Source organism: Hyperoodon ampullatus (genome assembly GCF_949752795.1).
Source record: "Hyperoodon ampullatus genome assembly, chromosome: 2".
Lineage (NCBI taxonomy): Eukaryota > Metazoa > Chordata > Mammalia > Artiodactyla > Ziphiidae > Hyperoodon > Hyperoodon ampullatus.
The window spans coordinates 177,450,058-177,476,909 of NC_136915.1; the positions used below are offsets into that span (position 1 = coordinate 177,450,058).

At 41.2% G+C, this 26,852-nt stretch overlaps 1 protein-coding gene across 2 annotated transcripts; it reads left to right on the forward strand.

Moving 5' to 3' along the window:
- The first annotated feature begins 1,628 nt into the window (after positions 1-1,628).
- Positions 1,629-25,521, forward strand: TP53BP2 (tumor protein p53 binding protein 2). 2 transcript variants are annotated; one of them, XM_079696999.1, is made up of 14 exons: positions 1,629-1,730; positions 3,798-3,972; positions 5,177-5,358; positions 5,716-5,880; positions 6,263-6,491; positions 8,110-8,241; positions 8,541-8,689; positions 9,458-9,923; positions 11,277-12,052; positions 14,895-15,032; positions 15,737-15,870; positions 18,649-18,815; positions 21,918-22,117; positions 24,717-25,521. In XM_079696999.1, exons 1-14 carry the CDS (start codon positions 1,644-1,646, stop codon positions 24,756-24,758), a joined length of 3,042 nt encoding a protein of 1,013 aa, XP_079553125.1. In that variant the 5' UTR covers positions 1,629-1,643; the 3' UTR covers positions 24,759-25,521. The 2 variants fall into 2 exon arrangements, with proteins under 2 accessions (XP_079553125.1, XP_079553126.1); XM_079697000.1 differs by having other exon boundaries at positions 8,110-8,223.
- Positions 25,522-26,852: the final 1,331 nt, after the last annotated feature.

The following is a 26,852-nucleotide window of genomic DNA, read 5'->3' on the forward strand; positions in this document are numbered from 1 at the left end:
TCTAATGGCTAATGATGTTGGGTATCTATCATGTGCTTATTTGCCATTTGTGTATTGTCTTTGGTGAAGTATTTGTTCACCTCTTTTGCTTAATTATTTCTTTATTGGGTTGTTTACTTTCTTCTTACTGAGTTTAAGGCTTCTTTATATATTCTGGATCCAAGTTTTTTATTAGATAGATGATTCGCAAATATTTTTCCCAGTCTACGACTTGTTCTTAATTTTAATACAGTATAATTGATCAGTTTAGAAGTTTTGTAGTTTTAGATTTCACATCTAAGTTTATGATCCATTTTGCGGTAACATTTGCATACAGTGTGAGAGTTAAAGTTAAAGTTCATTTTGTTTTTCGTATATGGATAGCAGTTGTACAGGCAGTATTTGTTGAAAACACTAAATTTTCTCCACTCAGTTGCTTTTTTTTCTAAAATCAATTACCCCATGTATGTGTGGGTCTATTTTTGTACTCTCTATCCTGTACAATTGATCTGTTTATCTATCATGATGTCAGTAACACACTGCATTGGTTACTGAAACAGGGTAAGTCTTGAAGTCAGGTAGTGTATGTTTTCAACTTCATTCTTTTCAGAGTTTTGGCTATTGTATGTCCTTTGCACTTCCATATGGAATTTTAGAATTTGGTTGTCAATTTATACAAAAAAAGCCTGCTGGGATTTTGGTTGGGATTCTGTTGACTCTGTAGATCAGTTTGGGAAGAATTGCCGTCTTGACAATATTGAGCTTTTCGGTTCATGAGCACCACTTCGCCATTTATTTAAGTCTTCTCTCTCTCAGCCATGTTTTCAAGTTTTCAGTGTGCAGATCTGGCTCATCTTCTGTTAAATTTATTCCTAAGTGCTTCATGTTTTTTATGCTATTGTTAATGGTACTAAAATAATTTTTTTTTCAGTTTCTGGTTGTTGCTAATATATAGAAATATAATTGATTTTGGCATATTGATGTTTTATCCTGCATTCTTGCTAAATAAATTATTCTGGTAGCTTTTTTGTAGATTCCATAGGATTTTCTTCATAGATGATTGTGTTGTCTTTGTGTAAAGACAGAAAAGGAACTTTTTCATTTTCAATCTGGATACAGTTTATCTCTACTTTTTTGTTCTGTGGCACTGGTTAAACCTCTTAGGACCACGTCCAATGGATGTTTAGAGAGTGGACATCTTGCTTTGTCCCTGATGACCCAATGTATCTTGAATTTTAAAAATTCTAGTGTCATAGTTTTAAAGGGTGTTTTGATGACTGTATTCTAGGTTTGCTGCCAGTGTCCCAGTATCATGTTTAATATGGTCAAACACTGCCTTCCTAATTTAAATTAATTATAGAACGAGGTAATTCCAAATTGTTCCATCTGTGTCACTGACTATTGAAACTAGTTAATTTAAATTTACAACTTAGAAGAGTGTTGGTCTGTATGTTATATACGTTAATAAGTCAATGTGGGGTATTAATATAAAAGTTAATGATTTCTTTAATATTATGGAAGAAAAATGGCTAAATAATTTTGTCGTGATTGGTTCAGGTGACACTTATAAATAGGCCTTTGAGGGAGGAATCTCTGTGATCATTTTGTACTAAGTTGGATTGTTTGCATTTTTTTTTTTTTTTTGGTAGGTTAATAGTCCTAGGATGGACCTGACACTTGCAGAACTTCAGGAAATGGCATCTCGCCAGCAACAACAGATTGAGGCCCAGCAACAAATGCTGGCCACTAAGGTAATATCGTGTTTTAAAAGACCTAACAGGCCACTCCTGTTAATCTGTGTGTAAAGCCGTTTACATCCCATCCTCACTAGTAAACCCGTTACCTCATAGATACGTGTTGATACCATCAACCTGAAGGGTACCTGCTTTCTTCTCTTCACTACAGCATTTTGTAGAAACCTTAAATCATCCAGTTGTTCCAGATCTTCCTGACCACCATTCTGATCAGAGTTAACCACGCTATGTTGAGTATCAGTAAAACAGGAACAGCGGAAAGAACCTTTCAGCTTTGCTTGTAGGCACAACTCTGGGCTAACCTTCTCCTGAATCATTACTACAGCAAGAGGAGCTTGCTGCTCATGCAAACCTGTCCCCACCTGCTGCTTGGTCCTGGTAACAGGCTGCTTACCTTTATCTGGGGACATTCTTTTTTTTTTTTTTTTTTTACAACTTTATTAGAGTATAATTGCTTTACAATGGTGTGTTAGTTTTTGCTTTATAACAAAGTGAATCAGTTATACATATACATCTGTTCTATCTGGGGACATTCTTCACCCACCACCTAATTCTCATCCTGTCCTTGGACAAAGAAAATATGGGAAGCCTCTCCATTTCTATCAAAACTAGTCTCCCTGCTGCTGCTTCTGCCAGCCATGGGCTTCTCGTCTAAGCTAGATGTTGTCAGACTTTGTCTGTAAAGGGCTGAGATATTTTAGGCTTTGCAGGCTGTGCTGTCTCAGCTCTGCAGTTGTAGCAGGAAAGCAGCCATAGACGAATGGGTGTGGCAGTGTGCCGAGAAGACTTTACTTACAACACGGATAGCAAGCTGGATTTCGCCTGCAGGTCTGCCAGCCCCTGGTCTAAATACCCAGTCTCTGCCGCCGACCAGTCTTTGAGGGACTGTAAGTTCACTTGGGGTGAACAACTTGAGGGTTTGAGTAGCAAGGTCCCCAGCAGGGCTTTGAAGTGATGGCCAGGGATTCTTTAAGGTGGTTCTCAACATGCACGGTGGCCTTCCCTGGAATACTTCCTAGGGTTCCAATGCATCCTTTCTACTTTTGATGCCAGACACCAGCTTTTTCAAAATCATGTGTATCATTGCTTCTCAAACTTTAATACGAATACAAATCACCTAGGGATCTTGTTAAAAATGCATATTTTGATTCAGTACGTGTGGGTTGGAGTCTGACATTTTGCATTTCTAACAAGGTCCCATGTGATGCTGACACAGCATTCCTTGAGTTGCAAGGACATGAATTCAAAGAAAAAGGTTGATTGTTAACAGAATAACTCTCTACCCTCAGGGTCTTATTTTGAAACTATTTCTGTGTTATTTGTATGTTTTAGCCATATTAATCTGTGAAATTTACCCTTGATTATAAATTGTGTGGCTATTATTACTCAGTTAAAAATTTTAATATAATAGAAATAAAATTGTAAGTTGCATTATTGCAGTTTTCTAAAGGCATTAAGTAGTTCTTTAGCTCTTTTCTAGGTGTATTGAGTGTGTACTAACTATGTACAATACTGTTGACAGAGATTTACATTTCACATTGCATTTAATCCTCAGTGTAGCCCTAGGAGGACTAGTGATCATCTCATTTTATAGGTGAAGACACAGACTTGTGGATTTGGTGAGATTATGTAATTTGCCCAAAGTCTCATAGCTAATAAGTGGCAGAGCTTGGGTTTGAATCCAAATTGGACTTTGAAGTGTATCATTTAACAGCTTTCTTTTACTGCCTCCCCCTCTACATGAGCTCCTTCTTAAAATGATAGCCGCAGCTCATGAAAACTAGTTCAAGGATCACTGCTTGCTTGCTGCATAAGGACCACTTGGATAAAAATACTGATTCCTGGATCTTACCCCCTAAGAGGTAGTTTCTACGCTCGGGCCTGGGAGAGTCTGTTTTTCACAAACTCCCCAGGTGGTTCTGATAGCGTGTAGGACAGATGGTGAGACCAGAGCAATGCCACCGGTGTACCTCAGCCTGGGCACCTCAGGGTGTGGTTAGATTAATTGTGGGTTAGTGGTCTGCTGTTTAAAATGACATGTCTGATGATGGCTTATATCTGCAGGAACAGCGCTTAAAGTTTTTGAAACAGCAAGATCAACGTCAACAGCAACAAGCTGCTGAACAGGAGAAGCTTAAGAGGCTCAAAGAAATAGCTGAGAATCAGGAAGCTAAGCTGAAAAAAGTGAGAGCACTTAAAGGCCACGTGGAACAGAAGAGGCTAAGCAACGGGAAACTTGGTGAGTTGCTCCCATTTGGTTTACCTCAGTGCTAAATGCTACAGTGTTAAACTGTTTGGGTGTAAGAAAACGCATTGGTATAAGAAAACACGTTGGTGTAGGAAGTTTATATAAATTTGCAGTAAGTAAGAAGAGTAAGATGAGACTCTGTATGTAGATCAACTTAAAAGGATTTTTTGGGAAAAGTATAATTCACTGCAGTTTTTTTTTTTTGCGGTACGTGGGCCTCTTACTGTTGTGGCCTCTCCCGTTGCGGAGCACAGGCTCCAGACGTGCAGGCTCAGTGGCCATGGCTCACGGGCCCAGCCGCTCCGTGGCATGTGGGATCTTCCCGGACCGGGGCACGAACCCGTGTCCCCTGCATCGGCAGGCGGACTCTCAACCACTGCGCCACCAGGGAAGCCCTTCACTGCAGTTTTGATGCTGCTGGTTCCCCCTGAATTGAATTCAGCTGTTGAATGTTTTAGACAAGGTTTCCAAGTTCCCTTTGGAAAACATAGTAGTAGTAGTAGTTTCCACCCCCCCATTTATTTATTTATTTATTTATTTGGTTGCACCAGGTCTTAGTTATAGCAGGTGGGCTCCTTAGTTGCGACCAGGGCTCCTTAGTTGTGGCATGCGAACTCTTAGTTGCGGCATGCATGAGGGATCTAGTTCCCTGACCAAGGATGGAACCCAGGCCCCCTGCATTGAAGTCCTCTTTCTTCTATTTTTTGACTGAAAATTTGATGAAGGTAAGGATTTTTATGCATGTAATGGCTCCATCTATTACAATACCTTTTTTTTTTTTTTTTTTTTGCGGTACACGGGCCTCTCACTGTTGTGGTCTCTCCCGTTGCGGAGCACAGGCTCCAGACGCGCAGGCTCAGCGGCCGTGACTCACGGGCCCAGCCGCTCTGCGGCATGTGGGATCTTCCTGGACCGGGGCACGAACCCATGTCCCCTGCATTGGCAGGCGGACTCTCAACCACTGCGCCACCAGGGAAGCCCTACAATACCATTTTAATTAAAATTTTAGTGATTTGATTTAGAGATGTCTGTTTGATTTAGAGGTGCTTATAAAGGAATAGGTTGATTCTAGGACATTTCTGAAAATTTTCTCTACTTTTTATGAGGAAGTTTATGGTACATCCTGGTTGCCCGGAAAGCAGTCCATTCTCATTTTTCTTTTCAACTACTGTTGCTTTTCTTGTTCTTACTTTAGTGGAGGAAATTGAACAGATGAATAGTTTGTTCCAGCAAAAGCAGAGGGAGCTCGTTCTGGCTGTGTCAAAAGTAGAGGAACTTACAAGACAGCTAGAGATGCTCAAGAACGGCAGGATTGATGGTCACCATGACAACCAGTCCGCGGTGGCTGAGCTTGACCGGCTGTACAAGGAGCTGCAGGTAAACTGTGGCCGCCTGTGACATTCAGTGGCGCATCCTCTCTAGGACGACAGCATTGTCCACATAAGGGGCAGGAAGTCCTGGATTTCGGCCTCTTTTCCTTAAAGCGGGGAGGAGGAGGAAGACCTAAACCCTGCAGAATCCAGAATAAACTTTGTAGTACCTCAAACAGGAAATCTGAGGTGTTCCTTATGACCACAGCTGGTGGTCCAACACTTAATTTTAAACCATGAGATGAGAAGTGTGGGGGGACCTTACATTTTTAGAAATTGTATAATAGCGAGCCATGTGATTATCTGTTTGAGAAATTTTTCTTCCTCCTCCTTGGCTACCTTTTATTCACTTAATTTTGTTCAGTTAAGAAACAAACTGAATCAGGAGCAGAATGCCAAGCTGCAACAACAGAGGGAGTGCTTGAATAAGCGCAATTCAGAAGTGGCGGTCATGGACAAGCGTGTTAATGAGCTCAGGGACCGGCTGTGGAAGAAGAAGGCGGCTCTGCAGCAGAAAGAGAACCTTCCAGTAAGTGTGCTGTTGGCAGGGGGCGGGAGGAGGGGACGATGACCATCCCAGTGAGGTCAGTACTTGCAGCAGCATCTTCAGAATCATTGCTCAGTGCGTCCTCCGGAAAGGGACGGGACCTGTGACTTCTTGAAAGAGAATCTGCTGTTCTTATACTTTTAATATTATCACCTACGTAGCTCTGCTGTTTTTTCTAATTCTTGTAATAAAGTGTGGGTGAGAGTTCACCATGGGGTGTTTTTGTTCGGGGACATCTCTTGTAGATTTGATGGCTAGATCCTGAAAGTGCCGATTTTTAACAAAATTATGAACACGTCACAGGCTTTTCTGAGTCAGATCCAGCCTGACTTGTAATACTAAAGGCTCTGTGCTTTCTCCTAAGGTTTCGTCTGATGGACACCTGCCCCAGCCGGGGGCGTCGGGGCCGAGTCGAGTGGCTGCGGTCGGTCCCTATATCCAGTCGTCAACTATGCCCCGGATTCCCTCGAGGCCTGAGCTTCTGGTGAAGCCAGCCCTGCCCGATGGGCCTGGGGCCATGCAGGCTTCCGAGGGGTCCATGAAAGTCCAGACACTGCCCAACATGAGATCTGGGGCCGCTTCACAAATGAAAGGTAAAACCAGGCATTTCCAAGTCCTTCCAGGGCTTAGTTGCTCCTGTGCTCACTATGATTTTCCCCCAAGTTTGAGTTATTTATTTATTTGTTTGTTGTTTTTGTATACCTTCCTTTTATTTGTGCTTCACAGCAAGTCCTTTTTTTTTTAATTTAGTTTTTTTTTTTTAATCCAAGTTTGAGTTTAAAAAGATGTCTTCCTATCCCTTGTTCATGTGGCAATTCTAAGAATCTCCTTGTGTTCTTTGGGGTTAAGAAATGATAATTTTCTTAACCCTAAGTAATATAGGGTTCTGTTCAGGAAATGAAATAAAAGATCAGGTTTTTAAAAACCTGGAAACTGTTTTGAATTCCTTCTCGTTAATAAGGAAGTTTTGATCTGATGTTAATAACTTGAGAACTTTCCTTGTGGTGTAAAAACTCCAGATATGTTAGTGATGTTGTCTCCACAGAATGCGAGACAGTGGGTCCATTCTGTTGATGATTGGTGTTTGCTATTCGTATATGTTTCTGTGTGAGAATTTGCCTGATGATAATTTTTAGCATAAAGGTAATAAACATATTGGGAGATAAAAGTGAAGGTAACAGAGGCTTCTTGTGTTAGTGGTCTTTGCATTCTGTGTGTCGTCCTCAGATACTTGGCCGGGGGCGGGTGGCAGGTGCAAGCCAGACTTTTATAATAGGAGGAAAAAATGAAGGAAGAGTTGTAGGAAAAGCAGGGCAAAAAACATCCTTTAATGGGCTTATTAAACTGACCCCTGGAGAAAAAAAAAATAGAATCGTCTCTTTTCCCTACCCACTATCATGTGTAAATAATAGCTAACTTTAAAATTATTTATTATTTTGCAGTAATTACCACTGTGAAGCAGTAATGCTGCATAGTCTGGGTTTTATTGTAGAAAGAGTTAGTTTTTTTTTTTTTTTTTTTTTTTTTTTTTTTGCGTTACGCGGGCTTCTCACTGCTGTGGCCTCTCCCATTGCGGAGCACAGGCTCCTGGATGCGCAGGCTCAGCGGCCATGGCGCACGGACCCAGCCGCTCCGCGGCATGTGGGATCTTCCCAGACCGGGGCACGAACCCGCATCCCCTGCATCGGCAGGCGGACTCTCAACCACTGCGCCACCAGGGAAGCCCTGTTTTTTTTTTAAGGAAAAATAAAAGCTATGGCTTTGAAACTTAAATACCAGTGTAGAAAAAACCGGAATACTCTGATTTACCCAAGACTGTGGTCAGAGTCATGGGCTGAAAGTCCGTGTTTTTGCCTTTGTTGTGTGTGCATCACTTGTGGTGGTTATGTAAGACACACCAGCGAGCCCTTGGTCTGCTAGATTGGAAGGCGTTTTCTGGGCGGGATGGTGACGTTTTCTTACCTGGTGAGTAATGCATCCTTGCTGCTTCAAAAGGACTTTCTGTTGATGGTGATTAATTTGTTTGAGTCAGCAGGAACACTCTTAAATGTACAAGTATAAAACCTGATGTTTTCTAAGTAAGTTTACTGGGGTTTTTGTGAGTCTGAGATTTAAACCCATTTTTAGAGATTTAACTTCTCAGCAGCAAAGTGAACCATTAAACAGCTCCTTAGAATGCTGGGTTATTGCAGTTGCTTTTCTGTGTTCTAGGCTCTAAAATCCATCTGCTTGGCCCTGATTGGACTCCTCCGAATTCAGACCTTTTCTCGAGCCAACAAGCCTCTGCTTCTGTGTCCAAAAGCTCTGGGAGTGCTCCAGACCAAGGTGAGGTTTACTTGTGCTGTTCCTGAATATTCTGTTTTGGGCATCTAAAGGTTCTGTGTATTCTTTTTTAGATAGCTTATTTTCTGGTGTGTTAAGACCAGGGACTGTGTTTATTTCCAGAACAGCTTCATTTAGCCAGGGAATTAAGGTACGAGCATTGTAGTGTTGGGTTATCCTTTAATCAACTTAATTTAAGAATAGAAGAGCATTTAGTGGGTATACATTTGAGGAGAGAGAAACATGTGTGAATAAGAAATTTTATTCCAAGCAGTTTGATTATCAGTGTGATTCTTTTTTTTTTTTCCTGTCTTCTTCAGCTGATGATGGGGAGGTTCCGCTGAGGGAGAAGGAGAAGAAAGTGCGTCCCTTTTCAATGTTTGACACCGTGGACCAGTCTGCTGCCCCACCCGCCTTTGGTACCCTCCGGAAGAACCAGAGCAGTGAAGATATCTTGCGGGATGCTCAGGTACTCGAGAATATCCCAGTTTTAAGATTTAACGGTAATTCTATATACATTTTTTTTTTTTTAGAAGAGAGAAAGTATTATGCAAGGGAGAGAAAAAAACAAAATCTATCTGGAAGATTAGAAAATACAACAGCATCCTGTTATTTTAAATTCTGTTGCTTGAGTATATTTGTGGTCTCACATCGTACTGCAACATGACTAACATGCTTGCTTCTGGGTCATATTTTGTGTGATTCTCTAAAAAAATACTAGTCCATTGAAGCACATTGTATTTGTGCTGCTCAGTTACCTTGTTTCTTCAACATTTGGAGCTTAGGTCATGTCAAGCAATCTGATGATGAATCTTCCATAACTGTTAGGATCCCAACCTTTGATAACCAGTCTGTGGCTGCATGCTCCAAGTTAGGAGGTTTTTTTAACCACGTGGCCCAGATGGCGTGAAGTTCCGATGAACGAGAACGGTTTTCAGTTATTGGTGCCGTCCGTGAATATGTAAAATGGCAGTTAAAAGTTTTCAAGTGGCCACTTATAGTTGCCCAAATAGGAAGGGGCAATGTGGAGGAAATCGTACGGGGCAGGAATTGTATTGCATTACTGAAGTCCCTTTTACGTGTGATTTAGTTCAGAGATTTAAAAGTTTTTAATGATTTTTAAATGTAGAGGTAGTCTTTTCAGTCTGTACTTAACATTTGTGAAGTTTAGGTTGTCTGGAACATCCTGTGTACCCAGTTACACAGTATTTTAATCGGCTGTTGTGTGTGTTTACAGGCTGCAAATAAGAATGTCGCTAAGGTACCTCCTCCTGTTCCATCAAAACCGAAACAGATTAATTTGCCTTATTTTGGACAAACTAATCAGTCGCCCTCAGACATTAAGCCAGATGGAAACCCTCAGCAGTTGTCAGCGGCTGTTGCATCCATGGGAAACAAACCCAAACCAGCAGGGCAGCAGCAGAGGGTCCTGCTGGCTGCCAGCATGCCTTCAGTTGGCCAAGCAGACCAGACCCTTCCTCCAGGTTCTAAGCAAGAAAGTCCCCCTGCTGCTGCCATCCGGCCCTTCACGCCTCAGCCTTCCAAGGACACCCTCCTTCCGCCCTTCAGAAAACCCCAGACCGTGGCTGCCAGCTCCATATACTCCATGTATACCCAGCACCAGGCTCCCGGCAAAAATTTCCAGCAGGCTGTGCAGAGCGCGTTGACCAAGTCCCATTCCCGAGGGCCCCACTTTCCGAGCGGTAAGATTCTTGGTCTCATCTTCACCTGCGTGGATGCGTTTCCATCCTACACCAGAGCTGCCATCCATCAGTAAACAGCACAGTGACTTGTACCTCTTTTGACGGATGCCTTTGTCCTAAGAGATTTGTTTCATTATGGCTTCTGTTCTTCATGGGGAGTTTAAAAGAGTTTGTGCTAAATGTCAGCTACTGTAGTAGCTGAAGATGGTGGGTGAATAAAATGAAATGTGAGTAGAATGAAATAAATATGAAAATTGATGAATAAAACCTATAGCGATGACATAGCCTTCTGTGTTGAATTTCCTGTGTGCGTTTGTTTCCTGCTCACGGACGAGCTCCTCGGTGAGTGGGGAAAAGTGCCTGCAGGGGATCGCTGCGCAGAGGGATGTGTCTTCACTGTAGGTCTGACCAGATGTTCTTGGTGCATAGAGGATTAGACAGCTGCCTCTGTATATGTTTTTTTTTTTTTTAATGTTCTCTACTATATTTTAAGTTGTTCTAATGAGGACACAGTTGCTAGTTAAATATAAAACACAAAAAGATTACTTTGTGTTCAACATACATAATTGGGTAACTTGTTGGGTTCTTTCTAAGAGTCATTAGCTTATGGGACTGGAATAAAATTCACTATGTTTTAATGGAATGAAAATGGCTTTCTAGTTATGAAATAAGCACGTAATTGTGGCCCAGAATGTCATGAAAGTAATTACACAGCAGAGAATTAGTATATATGCTACATCTTACTGTTTTTCATGAGTCTGGTGAAAACTGCTAATATAATAATTCGGGGATTAGATAATGATGATGTAATCAGAATGTTTAAGGAGAATAGTTTTGGTAAATAGAAGTGGTTATTAATAATTTTGTAAGCCAAATGATTTCTCATATTGATTTCCTTTTGAAAATTGTGAAAGATGGGATAGTGCATGTTTAGTTTTAATCTGGACACGTGAAAGGATCACCAGTTTTCACTGATTCTAAATTGTTTTCACATTTTGACGTTTTATTTATTTATTTTTATTTATTTATTTTTTTACATTTGACATTTTAAATTTGGATACTACGGTCTGTGATTTCTTACAATTATAATTGACAGGATTTTCTTTCATACTGGTACATAAAATAATGGTACCTCTTTACAATCAATGAGGGTTTTGATTCTGTAATAAGTTTATCATGCAATGATGGAAACCTTGCTTTGTCGTTTGTTATTTTTAAAAATTAGTTGTATTGAAGGGTGTTACATAATAAATATGAAATTAAAAGAGGCTTTAATTATTGTTAGCTATGTCTGTTATTTGCTAGTTTTGTTTAATTAATACTAATCAGGGCTTTTTTTCCATTTCCAATTAGTTTATGGCAAGCCTGTGATTGCTACTGCCCAGAACCCACAGCAGCTCCCAGAGAACATTTATTCCAATACCCAGGGCAAACCTGGCAGCCCGGAACCTGAAACAGAGCCCATTTCTTCAGTTCAGGAGACCCATGAAAACGAAAGAATTCCTAGGCCACTGAGCCCAACCAAATTACTGCCTTTCTTATCTAATCCTTACCGAAACCAGAGCGACGCTGACCTAGAAGCCCTGCGAAAGAAACTGTCGAACGCACCACGGCCACTAAAGAAACGCAGCTCTATTACAGAGCCAGAGGGTCCTAATGGGCCGAATATTCAGAAACTTCTGTATCAGAGGACCACCATCGCTGCCATGGAGACCATCTCCGTCCCGGCACACGCATCCAAGTCCACTTCTGGGACTGCCAGCCCGGAAAGCCCGATGGAGACCCAGAATCCGTATTTGCACGTGGAGCCAGAGAAGGAGGCGCTCCCTCTGGCCCCTGAGCCGGTATCCCCGGGGGAAGCAGGGAGCGCCAGTACAGAGAGCAGTGACCTGCCCGCTCCTTCTCCAGGCCTTGAGTATGAGCCTGAAGGAGTCCCAGACAGCAGTCCAAGTTTCCAGAACAACGTGGAAGAGCCAAACCCAGAAGCTCCCCCTCTGCTTGACGTGTACCTCGAGGAGTACCCCCCCTACCCACCCCCGCCGTACCCGTCTGGGGAACCAGAAGGCCCAGGAGAAGACCCTGTGAGCCTGCGTCCGCCTGAGATCACTGGGCAGGTTTCTCTGCCTCCTGTAAGTACTGTGGTGTCTTGTGGTCACTGCAGAAACCCTTTGTCTTGTCACAGCTTTCTAGGTGGCTAGTTGTCACTACTCAGTGAAACACCAGTGAGTACTTACAGCCGGCCTTTCACAAAAGATGGTCTGTGTTTAAACTGCCTGTTGTAGCAAATGTGTTCCACAGCTTGCCCTTTATTTTACAGTTCCCTTGGCACAGAGTGGATCTTATAAATGTTATCAATACGCAATATATTCAGCATCACAAACATTTTAATTTTGGGGGAAGAACCCCTTTCTTTATGAAGGAAACAAAGTTTTGCTCTCATACCGATAAACACCATGTTTGCTGTTTCTTCTCTAGCTGGTGTCACATATTATGGAAGGCAACACTGGGAATGAAAAGACATGGACTTGGAACTTTCGGTCACTAGTTTAGCTCTGTGAAACCGGGCAGATGGTTTCACTTCTCTCATTGGTGATATCACTCTTTCACACTTTTCTTTTTCTAGCAGTGAAATTTATTTTCAATGTCATATTTAGGTGGAACCTCAAACTTCCAATGCTGATAAAATTGGAAGGGTTCTGGATGAAATGGGGGCTGGGGGAGGTAACTGAGCAGAGAGTGGGGTGGACCCTCTTTAGCCTCTTCCTCTCCTTCAGCCTGGTTTGAAGTCTCTGGGTATCATGGCGATCCCTCAGGTTTCCTTGTGCTCTGACATTAAGTTATTCTATTTCAGTACTTGTAATTGGTCCGTTCATATTTTCTATTTCTTCCTGGTTCAGTCTTGGAAGATTGTACCTTTCTAAGAATTGGTCCATTTCTTCTAGTGTGGACAGTCATTTTACTGGCATGTAGTTGCCTGTAGTAGTCTCTTATGGTCCTTTGTATTTCTGCGGTGTCGGTTGTAACTTCTCCTTTTTCATTTCTAATTTTATTGATTTGAGTCCTCTCCCTTTTTTTCTTGACGAGTCTGGCTAAAGGTGTATCAATTTTGTTTATCTCTTCAAAGAGCCAGCTTTTAGTTTCATTGATCTTTTCTGTTGTTTTTTCTTCGTCTCTAGTTCATTTATTTCTGCTCTGATCTTTATGATTTCTTTTCTTCTGCTAACTTTGGGTTTTGTTTATTTTTCCTTCTCTAGTTGCTTTAGATATAAGGCTAGGTTGTTTGAGGTTTTTCTTGTTTCCTGAGGTAAGTTTGTATCACTGTAAACTTTCCTCTTAGAACTGCTTTTGCCGCGTCCCATAGGTTTTGGATGAGGCTAAGTTATTCTAAAGCTTTGTATGTTTTGACTTGGGCGTGTCTTCTGCACTCCTTCCAAATATTAAGCTTTTCTTTGGAAGTTTTTTATGTCACTTTGAAATAGGTGAGAGAAGATCAGAATCCCAAAATGTCTTTAAAGTTGGTTTTTTCAGAGTTTAGTTTGAAGTCTTTTTGTTTCAGTAGGATGCCAAGCTATGAATTTTTAAAACCTGGGCAAAAGCACAATAGCATATTGTAAGGATTTTTTTTTAAGTGCTTTATATGTTTGATCCCTTATTACATCTTTTAGATGTGGTAGAAGTCAAAGATAATGATTATCCAAAGTTGCCTCAACTACTAGTTTACAGGCGACATTTGTTTAAAAATTCTATATGGTAAACATTGAATTCTAGTGAAAAAAGTTTTAAAATAGAGGTTAACACTTTTTTAACAATTCTGTGCTTCTCCGTCCTGAGGCGTGATACTCTTTGAGTTAAACATGTGAGATTCTGTTATTCTCTTTCTGGGAAGGTGATCTATAAACATTTTCCTTCTTGGTTCAAGTGAAATAGAAGCCACTGTCTCGTACTGTTGTTTGAAAGTGGGTATGATTGTACTGTTTATGAGTTGTATTATCTCAGCCATGTAATATTTACTCTTGTTTTCTTTTTTTCAAGAGACAGAAACATTTTAGCCATTGTACATTTATGAAATACATTCATTGCTACTTAACGTTTTTCAAAACTCAATAGTTTTCCACATCCGAAATAAAATAAAGAGAAGTATGTGCAGCATATCACACCCTAGGAAATGTTTCCACTCTGTTGGCTGTGTTTAAGAAACCTGTCTTATAGGATGTTAGATCTAGTTTTAACATTTGCCTTATTTTTTTAAGCCTGATGTATTAAAATGTAGAAAAGATGGTTAATTTACCCATGTGTCTTGGAGTACAGTTAAATTTTTAAATATAAAATAGTGATAGCATTTTAAGACTTGTAGGACTCCCCCCTGGTATGTCTAAGACAGACTAATAATCTTTATTTTTTACCTTCATAATATGCTCCACTCCCCTTCCCCCAGGAGTCATTATGTTGGATATGGTTAAAAGGAGGGGCTTTGAAGAAGCCAGATTCCTTGGATTTGGATTCCAGCTCTGATGTTTACTGGCTGTGTGCCTCAACTTCCTTATCTGTAAAATGGGATAATAGGGTTTTCAAGAGGAATAAATGAATAATCGTTCAATAAATGTCAGCTCTCACAATTCTCAGTTTGTGCTCTTGCCCAGTTTAATAATGTGGGGTTAGTGCTACTGTATTAGGTAATTAAAGACCAATCTTGGCTAATTTTGATCCTTGACGGAGAACCAGCCTACTTCCTACTGCAGATTATACTTTTAGCGCGTGTTACCCAAATGTAGTTTTCACTAGGCTTTAAAGAGTTAGGTTCTTCCCACTTAGTTACGTGGGTTTATTCATTAAGTGCTAAATATATATATATATATGTATTTTCAAAGTTCCTTTTACTATCTCAGCTGAGATATTATTCCTCCCTTTTTGTTGCTTTTTGGTCTCTTGCTTAGACCGAGATCCTTAACCTTCCGTGCATTTCTTTTGCAGGGCAAAAGGACAAACTTGCGTAAAACTGGTTCAGAGCGGATTGCTCATGGAATGAGGGTGAAATTCAACCCCCTTGCTTTACTCCTAGATTCCTCTTTGGAGGGAGAATTTGACCTTGTACAGAGAATTATATATGAGGTACGATTGAATTAGTACATTTCTTATATACCACCTTGTATTTTGTTTTAAAGCTCTAATCAGAAGGCTACTGTAGGGAAACTGTACTTTTGCATTGTTTTCTCTTTTGGGAGGTGGGGTTGTTGAGAGGAACTCTTGAGCATGCTCCAAAACCAGCTTCTCTGTTTTAAAGGTGTGGCTGTAACACTTTCAATAAATAGTGCGGAAGTTCAGTTATTCACTGGGGGTACTTTCCTTAGGGACATCATGACCCTCCTTTAAAAGTTGCTCAAGTATGGATTTGTACTCTGCAGTGTTAAATTACAGATGTGGTCCCTACTTTTCAGAAACCTGCTCTTTAAAATATTTTTAGTTGACCTTTCTTCCCTTCCATGGCAAATGTGACTTCTCCTTAGATGCTAATCTGTGGTGGAAAGTTGGAGGATAAATAAACAAAAAATGACTGTAAGGATATATAGTTTCTGGGACTTCTTCAGTTTTTAAAAACCTTTTTATAGGGAGTGCCTACTTAATGTCGTATTTCTAGAACTGTACTTGGTATAGTTTTCTTGGCTCCTGAAGGTTTTAATTATGTTTAAAAAAAAAAACAAAAAGACTACAAGAGTCTCTTTCAATTCTCTTGATCCTAGAGCCAGTTAATAGTTGACGGCTAAGGTGACAAAAAATTTGAGTGATGATCACCCTTGTTCTTATTGATGTTACAGGTTGATGACCCAAGCCTGCCTAATGATGAAGGTATCACAGCTCTTCACAACGCCGTGTGTGCAGGACACACAGAAATTGTTAAATTCCTGGTACAGTTTGGTGTAAATGTCAATGCTGCTGACAGTGATGGATGGTAAGGTTTTCTTTTAAACTCCACTCAGACTTCAATTGTATCTGCTGCATAGGCAACGAATGAGCAGTGTTGTAGACGCTGTTAGAAGGGAAGAAGTATGTCAGTGCATGTCCTCACACTGCTTGTAATCTAGAAGGAGAGACGTGGGAGACATTTTTAAGGAATTAATATGTCTTCATGTAATAGCCATCTCACTCCCACTCTGGAAGCAGATAGTTTTATTTTATTTTTTTATATAAAAAATTTTTTTTCGGCCACACTGCATGGCTTATGGGATCATAGTTTCCCAACCAGAGATTGAACTTGGGCCCTTGGCAGTGAGAGTTTAGAGTCCTAACCACTGGACCGCCAGGGAGTTTCCCAGATGGAGTTTCAGAAGTTTCGTAGTTAAATAATAAAAATAAGAAATGTCCCAAAGTGGTACACAGTTCATTGGCATGCTTCAGTGAATATGAGAAATGCTGATTTAAGCAGGGTCCCCCCACCTCCCTGAAACTACTGTGTGTCTAAGAGGGGATCATAATTTGTAAACTTCTCCCAATATTTTTGACCGTGGAATCCATTTTTCATGGAGCATCTTGTGGAACTGGTGTGTGGCTAAAACCCAGGAGATATTATTGTAAATGACGAATGTTATTATTCCTAGGATAATGATTTAATGATTATGATGATTAATTAAATTATGATTTAATGATTAATAATGATTCCTAGGAAAGATTTACTTCTTTCTATATGAAAAAAAGTTTTAAAGTTATAATCACACTATATTTACGCAAGTATTTTAATTATGGAAATAATTGTAATATCAAATTTACGTGTATACACATATAAGTTGCAGACACCCATATGCATAGGTTTGAAAAAGCCTCATCTCTCACCACATGGCTGTGACTCATTCATTGTGGCTGTCTCCTTCTTGCTAGACGTTTAGATTGCTTTCCAGTTCTTTTGTTTGTTATAAATAATTCTTGGAGAAGCATTTTTGGTTGCACTTTAAAAAAATTGTATTTATAAAAGTAATGTGAGCCCATTGTGGAAAACATACAAAATAGAGAAATAAGAGAAAAACAAGCCATTTGTATCCTACAATCCAGAAGTAAACACCATCAATATTTTAATATATTTCCTTCAAGTTCATTTATGTATGTGTATATATATAATTTTTTATGCCTATATTTTTTTTTTAGTTTAGCTCTCAATAGGTTTTTTTTTTAGTTGAGGTATAGGTGAGTTACAATATTATACTAGTTTCAGGTGTATTACACAGGGTCAAAATTCTTATAGATTATACTCCATTTAAAGTTATTAAAATATCGGCTACATTCCCTGTGCTGTACAAAATACCCTGTAGCTTATTTATTTTATACATAATAGTTTGTACCTCTTAGTCCCCGATCCCTGTCTTGATCCCTTCCTCGCTTGGCTGTCCCCACTGGTAACCGCTGATTTGTTCTCTGCATCTGTGAGTCTGCATGTTTTGTTCTCTTCATTCATTTGTTTTATTTTTCAGATTCTACATATAAGTGATAACAAACAGTATTTGCCTTTTTTATGCCTACTCTTTTAGTTTACCTTTACAGCATAAGCAGAACAAATTGTTAATGTGTCACAGTGTCTTTGTTTCCTAATATTGGGAGTTTAGATTATGTATAATTTTTTACTATTAAAAAAATTAAAACGTCTATAGTAATATTCACCAAATTATTAGTGATAGTGGTTGGGATGTGGGGGTTGGGAAGTAAATTTCTTTTGTGAAAGACCCAAGTGGAATAACACGAAAAGGGGAGGGAAGAAAAGGGTAAAGAAATCTCATGTACTTCAGGGCTTGATTAACGTCCTCCAGCCCATCTTCTGAGTTTGGGCAGTGGTCCCGGCTCTTCCACCTTTACCATGAATCTGGAGTCATTTATAATACATTATAAAACATCTGAGATGGTAGAGAAGATTCTTCATCATGGTATTCCTAAGTTCCTGCTAACCAGTTGCTAATATAGATTGAAATGTGTATTTTCCAGTCATTTTTCTGGTCTGAATTGAATTGGCGAATTTTTTTTTTTTTTTGCGGTACGCGGGCCTCTCACTGTTGTGGCCTCTCCCATTGTGGAGCACAGGCTCCGGACGCACAGGCTCAGCAGCCATGGCTCACGGGCCCAGCCGCTCCGTGGCATGTGAGATCTTCCCGGACCGGGGCACAAACCCGTGTCCCCTGCGTCGGCAGTCGGACTCTCAACCACTGTGCCACCAGGGAAACCCTGAATTGGCAATTTTTTTTCCAATTAAAATTGAATTAGGATCAAAAAAATGTTGGGTAAAGCTAGTTCTTTATGTGCAACTTAATTCCTTCAAAATTGGTGGTGATAAAGGGACATTTACAGGCACGTGCTTTGAGGGGAGGCCTATTATTTAAAGACGTTATGTCCTCCATCCTGGCGGAAATCATCAGACTGGATGCTCCAGAACATGGAACTGAATATATTCTATCCTGCTTTAGACCAGTGGACAGATTGCACGTCCTTTCACTCATGTCCTTGATCCCTGTCACCCGCGGTGCTGCCCTGGCCCCAGTGCCGTCCCGACAGTTTTCTTTGTGGCTGGAATTCTCGGATGGGCTCAAGCATCTATGTTTAACTCATTTTTTAAAATCTGTGAGAGCGGTTTTCAGGAGAAAGGGCCTGGTGGTTGACAGGCTGGAGAGCTCTCCCTGCGGATGCCGTGTTGTGGGAGGTGTCGTCCCGTGTAGGAAGGCACCCCCAGCCCTTGCTGTGTCCTTGTCCACAGGACCCCGCTGCATTGCGCTGCATCCTGTAACAGCGTCCAGGTGTGTAAGTTTTTGGTGGAGTCCGGAGCCGCTGTGTTTGCCATGACCTACAGTGACATGCAGACGGCTGCTGATAAATGTGAAGAAACGGAGGAAGGCTACACCCAGTGCTCGCAGTTTCTTTACGGTATGGAACAATTCGATTTACATGCACTGATTACTGCATTCATTTATCCTTTATCTCTAGGGGATCGTTCCAAAGGGTTTTTATTATTTGGGAAAGCATTTTGTGTTGTACATAGCCCTGGGCATTGAAGATAGGGCAGCCTCGATCACAAACATGAATGCAGCTTTTGTGTGTGCCTAGAAGCAGCTGTTATCAGGGACATCTTCAGAGACAAAAGACAGTGATGCAGCCTTGGACCTAGCGGGGTTAATAGCTTTTGACCATCGAAAGCTCCTCTAGTAAGACTTCAGTACTTAGCGAGTGATGCTGTATCTGTGCAAATAAGTAAACAGAACCCCGCCCCCCCCACCAAGATGAGCAAGAGAAATGCAGGGTTGGAATAAGAATCCACAGATCCAGGTTTTCCTGCTGAATCAGACTTGTCGCAGAGGAAAAGAAAGGCAACACCATATTTTAGGACTGATTTTTTTGACTCTTTTGTTCTCTTGTTTTTGCGTTTATGATTCTGATGCATCCCATCAGCTCTGTCCCTAGAGAAAAAAGGACTTGAAGTTTTAGACGGGTATATGTTGATTGGCACTGTTATTTACAAGGAAAATTTTTTTTATTTACAAGTCTTAGAAGTTGAGGTTAATGTTTCTTTTTAGTCTGGCTTTAGAGGAATGGAGAAGGGGAAACGACAGAGACAAATGAGGAGGTACGTCCCAGGACCTCAGACCACTCAAGCATCAGGCATGGAAAGATGCCTGAGGTGAAACGTCTTCTCTGTTTGACTGTTTTCCGAGTCTCACTAGGCCTGTTTTCAGGCTCTCGGAGAGAAGGGAGACGGGTCAGAGGGAGAACCACAGACCGCAGGTTTTCTTCTTCATCTCTCAGCTCTTAGGTTTTATCGTTGATATTTATGAACACTCTGTTTATGTTCTGAACTCTACATCAAAGAATAATTTTGACATATGAACACATTTTGAAATCAGTATCTTATATTAATATGTATTTTGTTACATTAAACGTATTGGCGATCGAGCTATATGTAAGTATGGGATATGATTTTTTTAAAAACATTTAGGGACATTTGATCAGAGATTTTTTTAATTTATGAAATACATCGTGGATACCGTGAGCATTTCTGACATAGATGTGCCATTTAAGTAATGATGATACTAGATTAACACAGTGAAACATCCAGGTATCCAGCTTGGGAAACAGAACATGAGCTCTGTCTGCCGTCAGCAGGGGCCCTGCCCTGATGTAGCTCCTGTCACATCTGTGGTGACTGCCCCCTTGAATTTATAAAAATAGGTATGTCACCTCTGTATGAATCCTACAACTGATATTGTTTAGTTCTGCCTGTTTTTGACCTTCATATAAAATAAACCACACTGGTGATTCTGTGGCTTGCGTTTTTCATTCACCATAGTTTTTGAGATGCATCTGTGTTGTTGCCTGTAGTTGTTGTTTCTTTTCACTGTGCTACTGTTCCATTTTGGGACTCTACTACAATTTATCTTTCCATTCTACTTTTGGAAGATGTTGGGTTATTTCCTTTATTTATTTATTCATTCATGCATTCAATTATAAACATGGCTTCGGCCACCATTTTTGTCCTTAATTTCTGGTGTCTCTCTAGAAGTAGAATAGCCAGGTCACAGGAATGCACGTCAAGCAGAGAGTACCTTTTGCTCTGTGTTCTCTTTGACCTTTGGTGGATTTGGAATCCTGTCTCATTGTGCCTTTAGTTTGCATTTCCCAAACAGCCAGTGAGATGGAGCATGTTTTTAGGACCCTCAGAAACTTTTGAAAATTGTTGATTCATAACTCTTAGTTTGGTAAATAGCAAAGTAATGAGAAATTGTCTTCCATGCCTGTTGGTTTCCTGGAAATGAGACTCAAGTTGTTATGTGGAGTGCACCATTCTGATCCCAAACAGATAACGAGTCTGGTGTGCTTTAAAACTTGGTGGAATTACAGTTATATCAAGTATAACTTGAAAGTTGGAAATTTACTTGTCCCCATGAGTAGAAACCTGACCATTTAGATAGGTAGAGGCTTGTTTTGGAAAAGAACAATTTAATTTCTTGTTTTGCCCAGAGTGAGAGGTAGTGTGTGCTACGTCATGTTAATTGACACAGGAAAAATAAGTTCATAATAATTTAGGTTCGCAAAAGTTGAGAAAGCCAACTGTTCACAGGCAAGCAGGTATTTTCCTGGCTTTTCTAAAAAGGTGACAATGATAATGACCTCTGACTTGCTCAGGACATTGTTGTCTAATTCTTCCTCCCCTTACCCCATGTTGCCTGCCCGTTGATGATTGTGACTGCTTATTAACGTCGCCTTATAGGATAGGAAGGTATAAATGGAGAAAGGTAAAACCTAAAGCTGTAGTTCATTTGCAAATCTGTTATTAACTCTGGTAAGAAGTGGACATTTGGGGATTGTTTTTCCTTCCCCAGTTTGTGGATTTAAATATCTTTTAGAATTCTGATTCTCATCATTTTAGAGTTGACTATATGTGGACTTTTATATCCTGTCTAATATACTTGGCCATATTTCTGTATTCTAACATTTTAAAATTTGTTTTCTTTTATCTTTCCCTATTTGGAAATTGATAGAGGCCACTTTAATAGGCACAACACTCTGGTCATTTTTCTCTGTCTGCTTTAAGTTTTAGGTAAAGAACAAAAATGATTCCAGAGTTCCTTGGTGATTACACTTAGTGAATAGGCTAAAACTGGACAGATGTTTCATTAACTTTTTTAATATCCTAGACTGGAACAGTTCTTTTTTTATTCCTGGGTTTGTAATGGTTTTGTATTCTGAGTAAGAGAAGTTTTGAGAGCTGCTTATAAAGTGTTGGTTAGTTTTTGGAGCTGGTTTAGAGATGACAGCATATGTTAACTTGTCTTTTATGTGTTCCCTCTCCACGGCTGGCCTTCCTCTGCGCCCCCTGGCCCCGGGAAGTTTATTTATTGAATGTTTAATGTAGTAGTTCTGCCATTCCAGCAGGTCCCCATTTCTTCTCATTTGGTTTTATCGAGTGACAAGTTCTGAGCGTGGTATCCTCTGAGTTACATGTATTCTGTTCTGTATCTTACATGACTTCAGGAGTTCAGGAGAAGATGGGCATAATGAATAAAGGGGTCATTTATGCCCTTTGGGACTATGAACCTCAGAATGATGACGAGCTGCCCATGAAAGAAGGAGACTGCATGACAATCATCCGCAGGGAAGACGAAGATGAGATTGAATGGTGGTGGGCCCGCCTGAATGACAAGGAGGGATACGTTCCACGCAACTTGCTGGGAGTAAGTGAAGGATGTTTTTTTTTAAACAATTTTTATTTCTTTAATGTTGTATCTATTTTATGTTATTTATTTATTTTTGGCTGCATTGGGTCTTTGTTGCTGTGTGCGGGCTTTTCTCTAGTTCGGGCAAGCGGGGGCTACTCTTTGTTGCGGAACACGGGCTTCTCATTGCAGTGGCTTCTCTTGTTGTGGAGCACTAGGTGCGTGAGCTTCAGTAGTTGTGGCGCGTGGGCTCCGTAGCTGTGGCTCGCGGGCTCTAGAGCGCAGGCTCAGTAGTTGTGGCGCACGGGCCTAGTTGCTCTGCGGCATGTGGGATCTTCCCGGACCAGGGCTCGAACCAGGGCCCTGCATTGGCAGGTGGATTCTTAACCACTGCGCCACCAGGGAAGTCCCTGGATTTGTTTAAGTCAGGATTTCCGAATCTGCTAGGGAGCTTGAACGGGGCACCAGAGACAAGATTCTTTGTTCTTTCTCTACCATTGGATTTTAAGTTTAATAAAAACCAAGAAAATAACCAAATCATATCAGCACATGTAATCCAATAACATGTCTATATTAGCCCGAAGGGACTGCTGTCAGTGGGCAGACATTCTTGGTGGGGGGAGTATTTTCAGGGAACGGCTAGTATAGTTGGACAGAGTCTAATATACAACAAATGGGAGATATTTGCACTGTATTTTCATCAGCCGTCAGACAGACATGGTCTGTGCCCGCAGAGAGCTTCTGTCCCACTTGAGGCCCTGAACTGGGGCTCTGTCTGGGGTCATCCCGCTGTCCGGACATTACTCTCTGTGGAGCTCGTTAAAATGACCCCGGTGTTGGGACCTGGAGCTTGGATTCTGGCCTGTATCTCCTCCTCCTGACTCTTCTCCTTTGTGGTTTGATGTGCAGTATAAATGACATCATATATCCTGACTGCTGTCTTCCTGGTAGCAAAATTTACTGTTAGATAAGCATTTGGGGTTTGGACAATATTCATTCGTGTGATCATACTATAAATGATAAAGAGTAGTGGAACTGAAAAAAACAATTAAGCCATGGAGCCTGTTAAAAAAATCTTTCCAATTACCAGACGAAAGTAGAAATGTAAAGGTAGTTCTCTTTCGAGCCCTCCTGTTTGCTTCTACAAAGCCTTTAGCGCCAGAGAAACATAATCTCTTGCGTGCAGCCGCTTTCCTTCTTTAATGAACATCAAGAGCAAACAGGCACTTACTTTTCCTTTTTGTAGTTTCTTATCTGGGAAAAGCTCTACCTCTTAGAAGTAGTTGCTTATTTGAGTCTTAACTTAATTTTCTGACAGAGAAGTCCAGTGGTGAATGAAACATGGGGAGAATGATTTGTTCCCGAGTGTGGAAGCAGCTGGTCAGAGACCAGGCTCTGCCTGCTCTGTGGCTTTCAGAGGTTCTGGAATCAGTGGACTGGATTGAAGATTTTCATTTTAATCGGACATTTAAATATTCTCGGTTCTTTGGAGATCTTTCCTGGGTAGAAGTGGCCTCTACACAACTTCTTTGGGTTCCTTTTGAGGTTTTTTTTAAAAAAGGAAATTGCGTAAATGTTTTAGTCAGAGGCTCACATACAAGTGTAGAAAATTATATTGGCTAAAATATCTTTCCTCACAGAGAAAAACAACCCTTGATATAACATTGATCCCTCGGTTAACTTTTCAGTTTTGGCTGGAAGTCTGACTTGACTTTCCTTCAGGAAACCTTTTTTTCCCTTCGTCTAGGGGAAGGGCAGGAGGAGGGGCTTTGTTCTGTTTGCCAGTTGAGTGACTAGTTTGACTTGCTCGTGGCTTCATGAACACTCTCCTTGCCCGCTCTTGTTATGGAAAACACAAAACCACCAAATCCTAAAGCAAAAAACTCCACTTATCCTTCCTCAAATCTGTAGACTTTTAGTCTGTGGCATTTGGTTCCTGATAGCCTCAAGTCCCATGACACAGTGTGACGTCCAATGTGAATAAAGTTAAAATAGATCTTATCTTTTCCCTTGGAATGGAAGCTCCCAGCATTGGAGCTTATAGCGTATTGCAAGTCACCTCTAGTCCTTTGTCGTCCTTGTTGGACTTGATTTACAGTTCAGTAGGCTGTGTAGATGGAGTTAATGCTCAGAGCATCCTGGATTTTTTTTTTTTTTTTTTTTTGGTACGCGGGCCTCTCTCTGTTGTGGCCTCTCCCGTTGCGGAGCACAGGCTCCAGATGTGCAGGCTCAGCGGCCATGGCTCACGGGCCCAGCCGCTCCGCGGCATGTGGGATCTTCCCGGACCGGGGCACAAACCCGTGTCCCCTGCATCGGCAGGCGGACTCTCAACCTCTGCGCCACCAGGGAAGCCCGCATCCTGTATTTTATATCACTGCACCATGGCGTTGTCCCTGTTGAGGGAACCCCTGTGACCTTTGAATGTCCTTTGTGCAGGAGTTGGTAAATATGAATCTTTGGGCAGCTCTGGGTGTTTCACATGGCAGAGAGTTCTTTCTTTGGTTTAATTTCTTTCCTGTGACATCAGCACCTGTCCCTACCCCCCCTATTTCTTGAAAATGTGTTATACTCCCACGTCTGTGCAGTATGTAAATGTTTTAAAAATTCTTCTTTACAGTTATACCCAAGAATTAAACCAAGACAAAGGAGCTTGGCTTGAAACTTTGCACACTTTTAGTTAATGAAGAATTAATCTGTTACCAATAAGAAGAAATAATATGATTGTTTGTGGCAAAATTTTTGTAAGACTTATTTTAATGACAAACTAACTTGAAAGCAATGAAGAACGGGCTCTGGAAGCAAATGAAGGCTTGGAGCAGTCACTGCTGGTGGAGGATGCCCAGCACGATGGAATGAACGGAGCTTGTCAGGAAGCTGACCACTCTGGGCTGGATACAGGTACTCTGTGTCACACTCCGAAAGATACACGGTGACCATCCTGTTCTCTGCAAGAAATGGGACCACTTATTGGGCTACTGGGAGATCAGCTTCATGGCCTGCTTAAATGGGCGTTTTTCACTGCCTGCCCTCGTCCCTGTCCTCCCCCCAGAAGGAGCAGTGCCATCATGGTGCCATCTTGGATTGTCCCCCAGCACCAGCAGGCCTGTGGGGGACTCACTTGGAGGCTCGAAGGTGCCGCACACTTGTGTGTCGTCCGTGAAGAACTGTTTGTTGGCTGTCAGTGAGCAATAACTTTATGGTATGAGTTCTCGTAGCGTCATGTATTCAAAATGTTGAAACCACACTACACTACAGGTAATTAGATTTAGACTCTTGTTTTTAGGCTGAAGTTTGAATCTATATTTATTGTCTTTTGTATCTCGGAAATTAGAGACTTGCTATATAGACTTACCCATGGTATTTGTCAAGATCATAGCTGACTTTAAAAACAATTGTAATAAAGGTAAACTTTTTGACTCTAAGCTTTTTACTGGCTTTAGTTTTTTATGTCATGTTCACAGCCTTGTTTAACCCTAAGCCATTGGAATATCGTACCCTGCTGAAAAATAATAAGAATTTTTTTTTACCAGCCATGTGATTAAACGTAAGTATTTCTTTGCTCAGTTTTGCAATTTGTGAGTTTTGTGGCGGCCTTTGTTGTAGAAGTAAGACGTTTTTTAAAGATCCTAGAGGCCATGGTGCTAGAAACTTGTACCTTTACCTGGAGCTTCTGATAGGCTGTTTCAGTGTCCTCATTTTATTTCAGATTCTTCATAGAGTTATATACATTTATGGGATGAAAACTTACGTAGACACAGTCTGCACGTCGTTTTATTAATATGTTACCAAGTTTGTGAATTTTGGGGGAACTCATTTTGCTTAGTGAAACTGTTTCATTTAATAGAAGATACAGGTGAAAAAAACCAGTGGTCACTTTTCCTTATACATTTTTATGAGTAGCTAACTTCTAGCAAAAAAGGAAGATAGATGAATGACAGAACATACGATGCCTTTCAGAGCAATGCAGAAGTAGTGATAACGTGGATGAAACATCCGAAGACCTGTGTGGTAGACAGAATTCTAAAGATGCCCCTCCAGCCCCTCATATTCCTGTCCTGTGGTGCTATGGACTGAATGGTTTTTTTTAAATAAATTTATTTATTTTATGTATTTATTTTTGGCTGCGTTGGATCTACGTTGCTGTGCACGGGCTTTCTCTAGTTGCGGCGAGTGGGGGCTACTCTTCGTTGCGGAGCACGGACTTCTTATTGAGGTGGCTTCCCTTGTTGCGGAACACGGGCTCTAGGCACGCGGGCTTCAGTAGTTGCGGCGCGTGGACTCAGTAGTTGTAGCTTGCGGGCTCTAGAGCGCAGGCTCAGTAGCTGTGACACACGGGCTTAGTTGCTCCGCGGCATGTGAGATCTTCCCGGATCAGGGATTGAACCCGCGTTCCCTGCATTAGCAGGTAGATTCTTAACCACTTCGCCACCAGGGAAGTCCCTGGACTGAATGTTTATGTCCCCCTAAAATTCATGTTGAAGCCCTGACCCCCAATGTGATGGTGTTAGGAGGTGGGGCCTTTGGGAGGTGGTTAGGTTTAGATGAGGTCCTGAGGGTGGGTCTGCATGATGACGTTAGTGTCCTCATAAGAGGAAGAGTCTAGTGCACCATGTGAGGATACCCCAAGAAGGCTGCCATTCTCACCAGACACTGAATCTGCTGGCACCTTGATCCTGGACTTCCCAGCCTCCAGAATCATGAGAATGTTATTTAAGCCACACAGCCTGTGGTGTCTTATTACAGCAGCTTGAGC

Bases quoted from the DNA above. Each gene is read 5' to 3' on its own strand.
- TP53BP2 (XM_079696999.1), top strand. From the start codon at position 1,644: ATGGACCTGACACTTGCAGAACTTCAGGAAATGGCATCTCGCCAGCAA. The intron at 6,492-8,109 runs GTAAAACCAGGC...TCTGTGTTCTAG, and splicing joins GGCCGCTTCACAAATGAAAG to GCTCTAAAATCCATCTGCTT. The intron at 12,053-14,894 runs GTAAGTACTGTG...TTTCTTTTGCAG, and splicing joins GGCAGGTTTCTCTGCCTCCT to GGCAAAAGGACAAACTTGCG.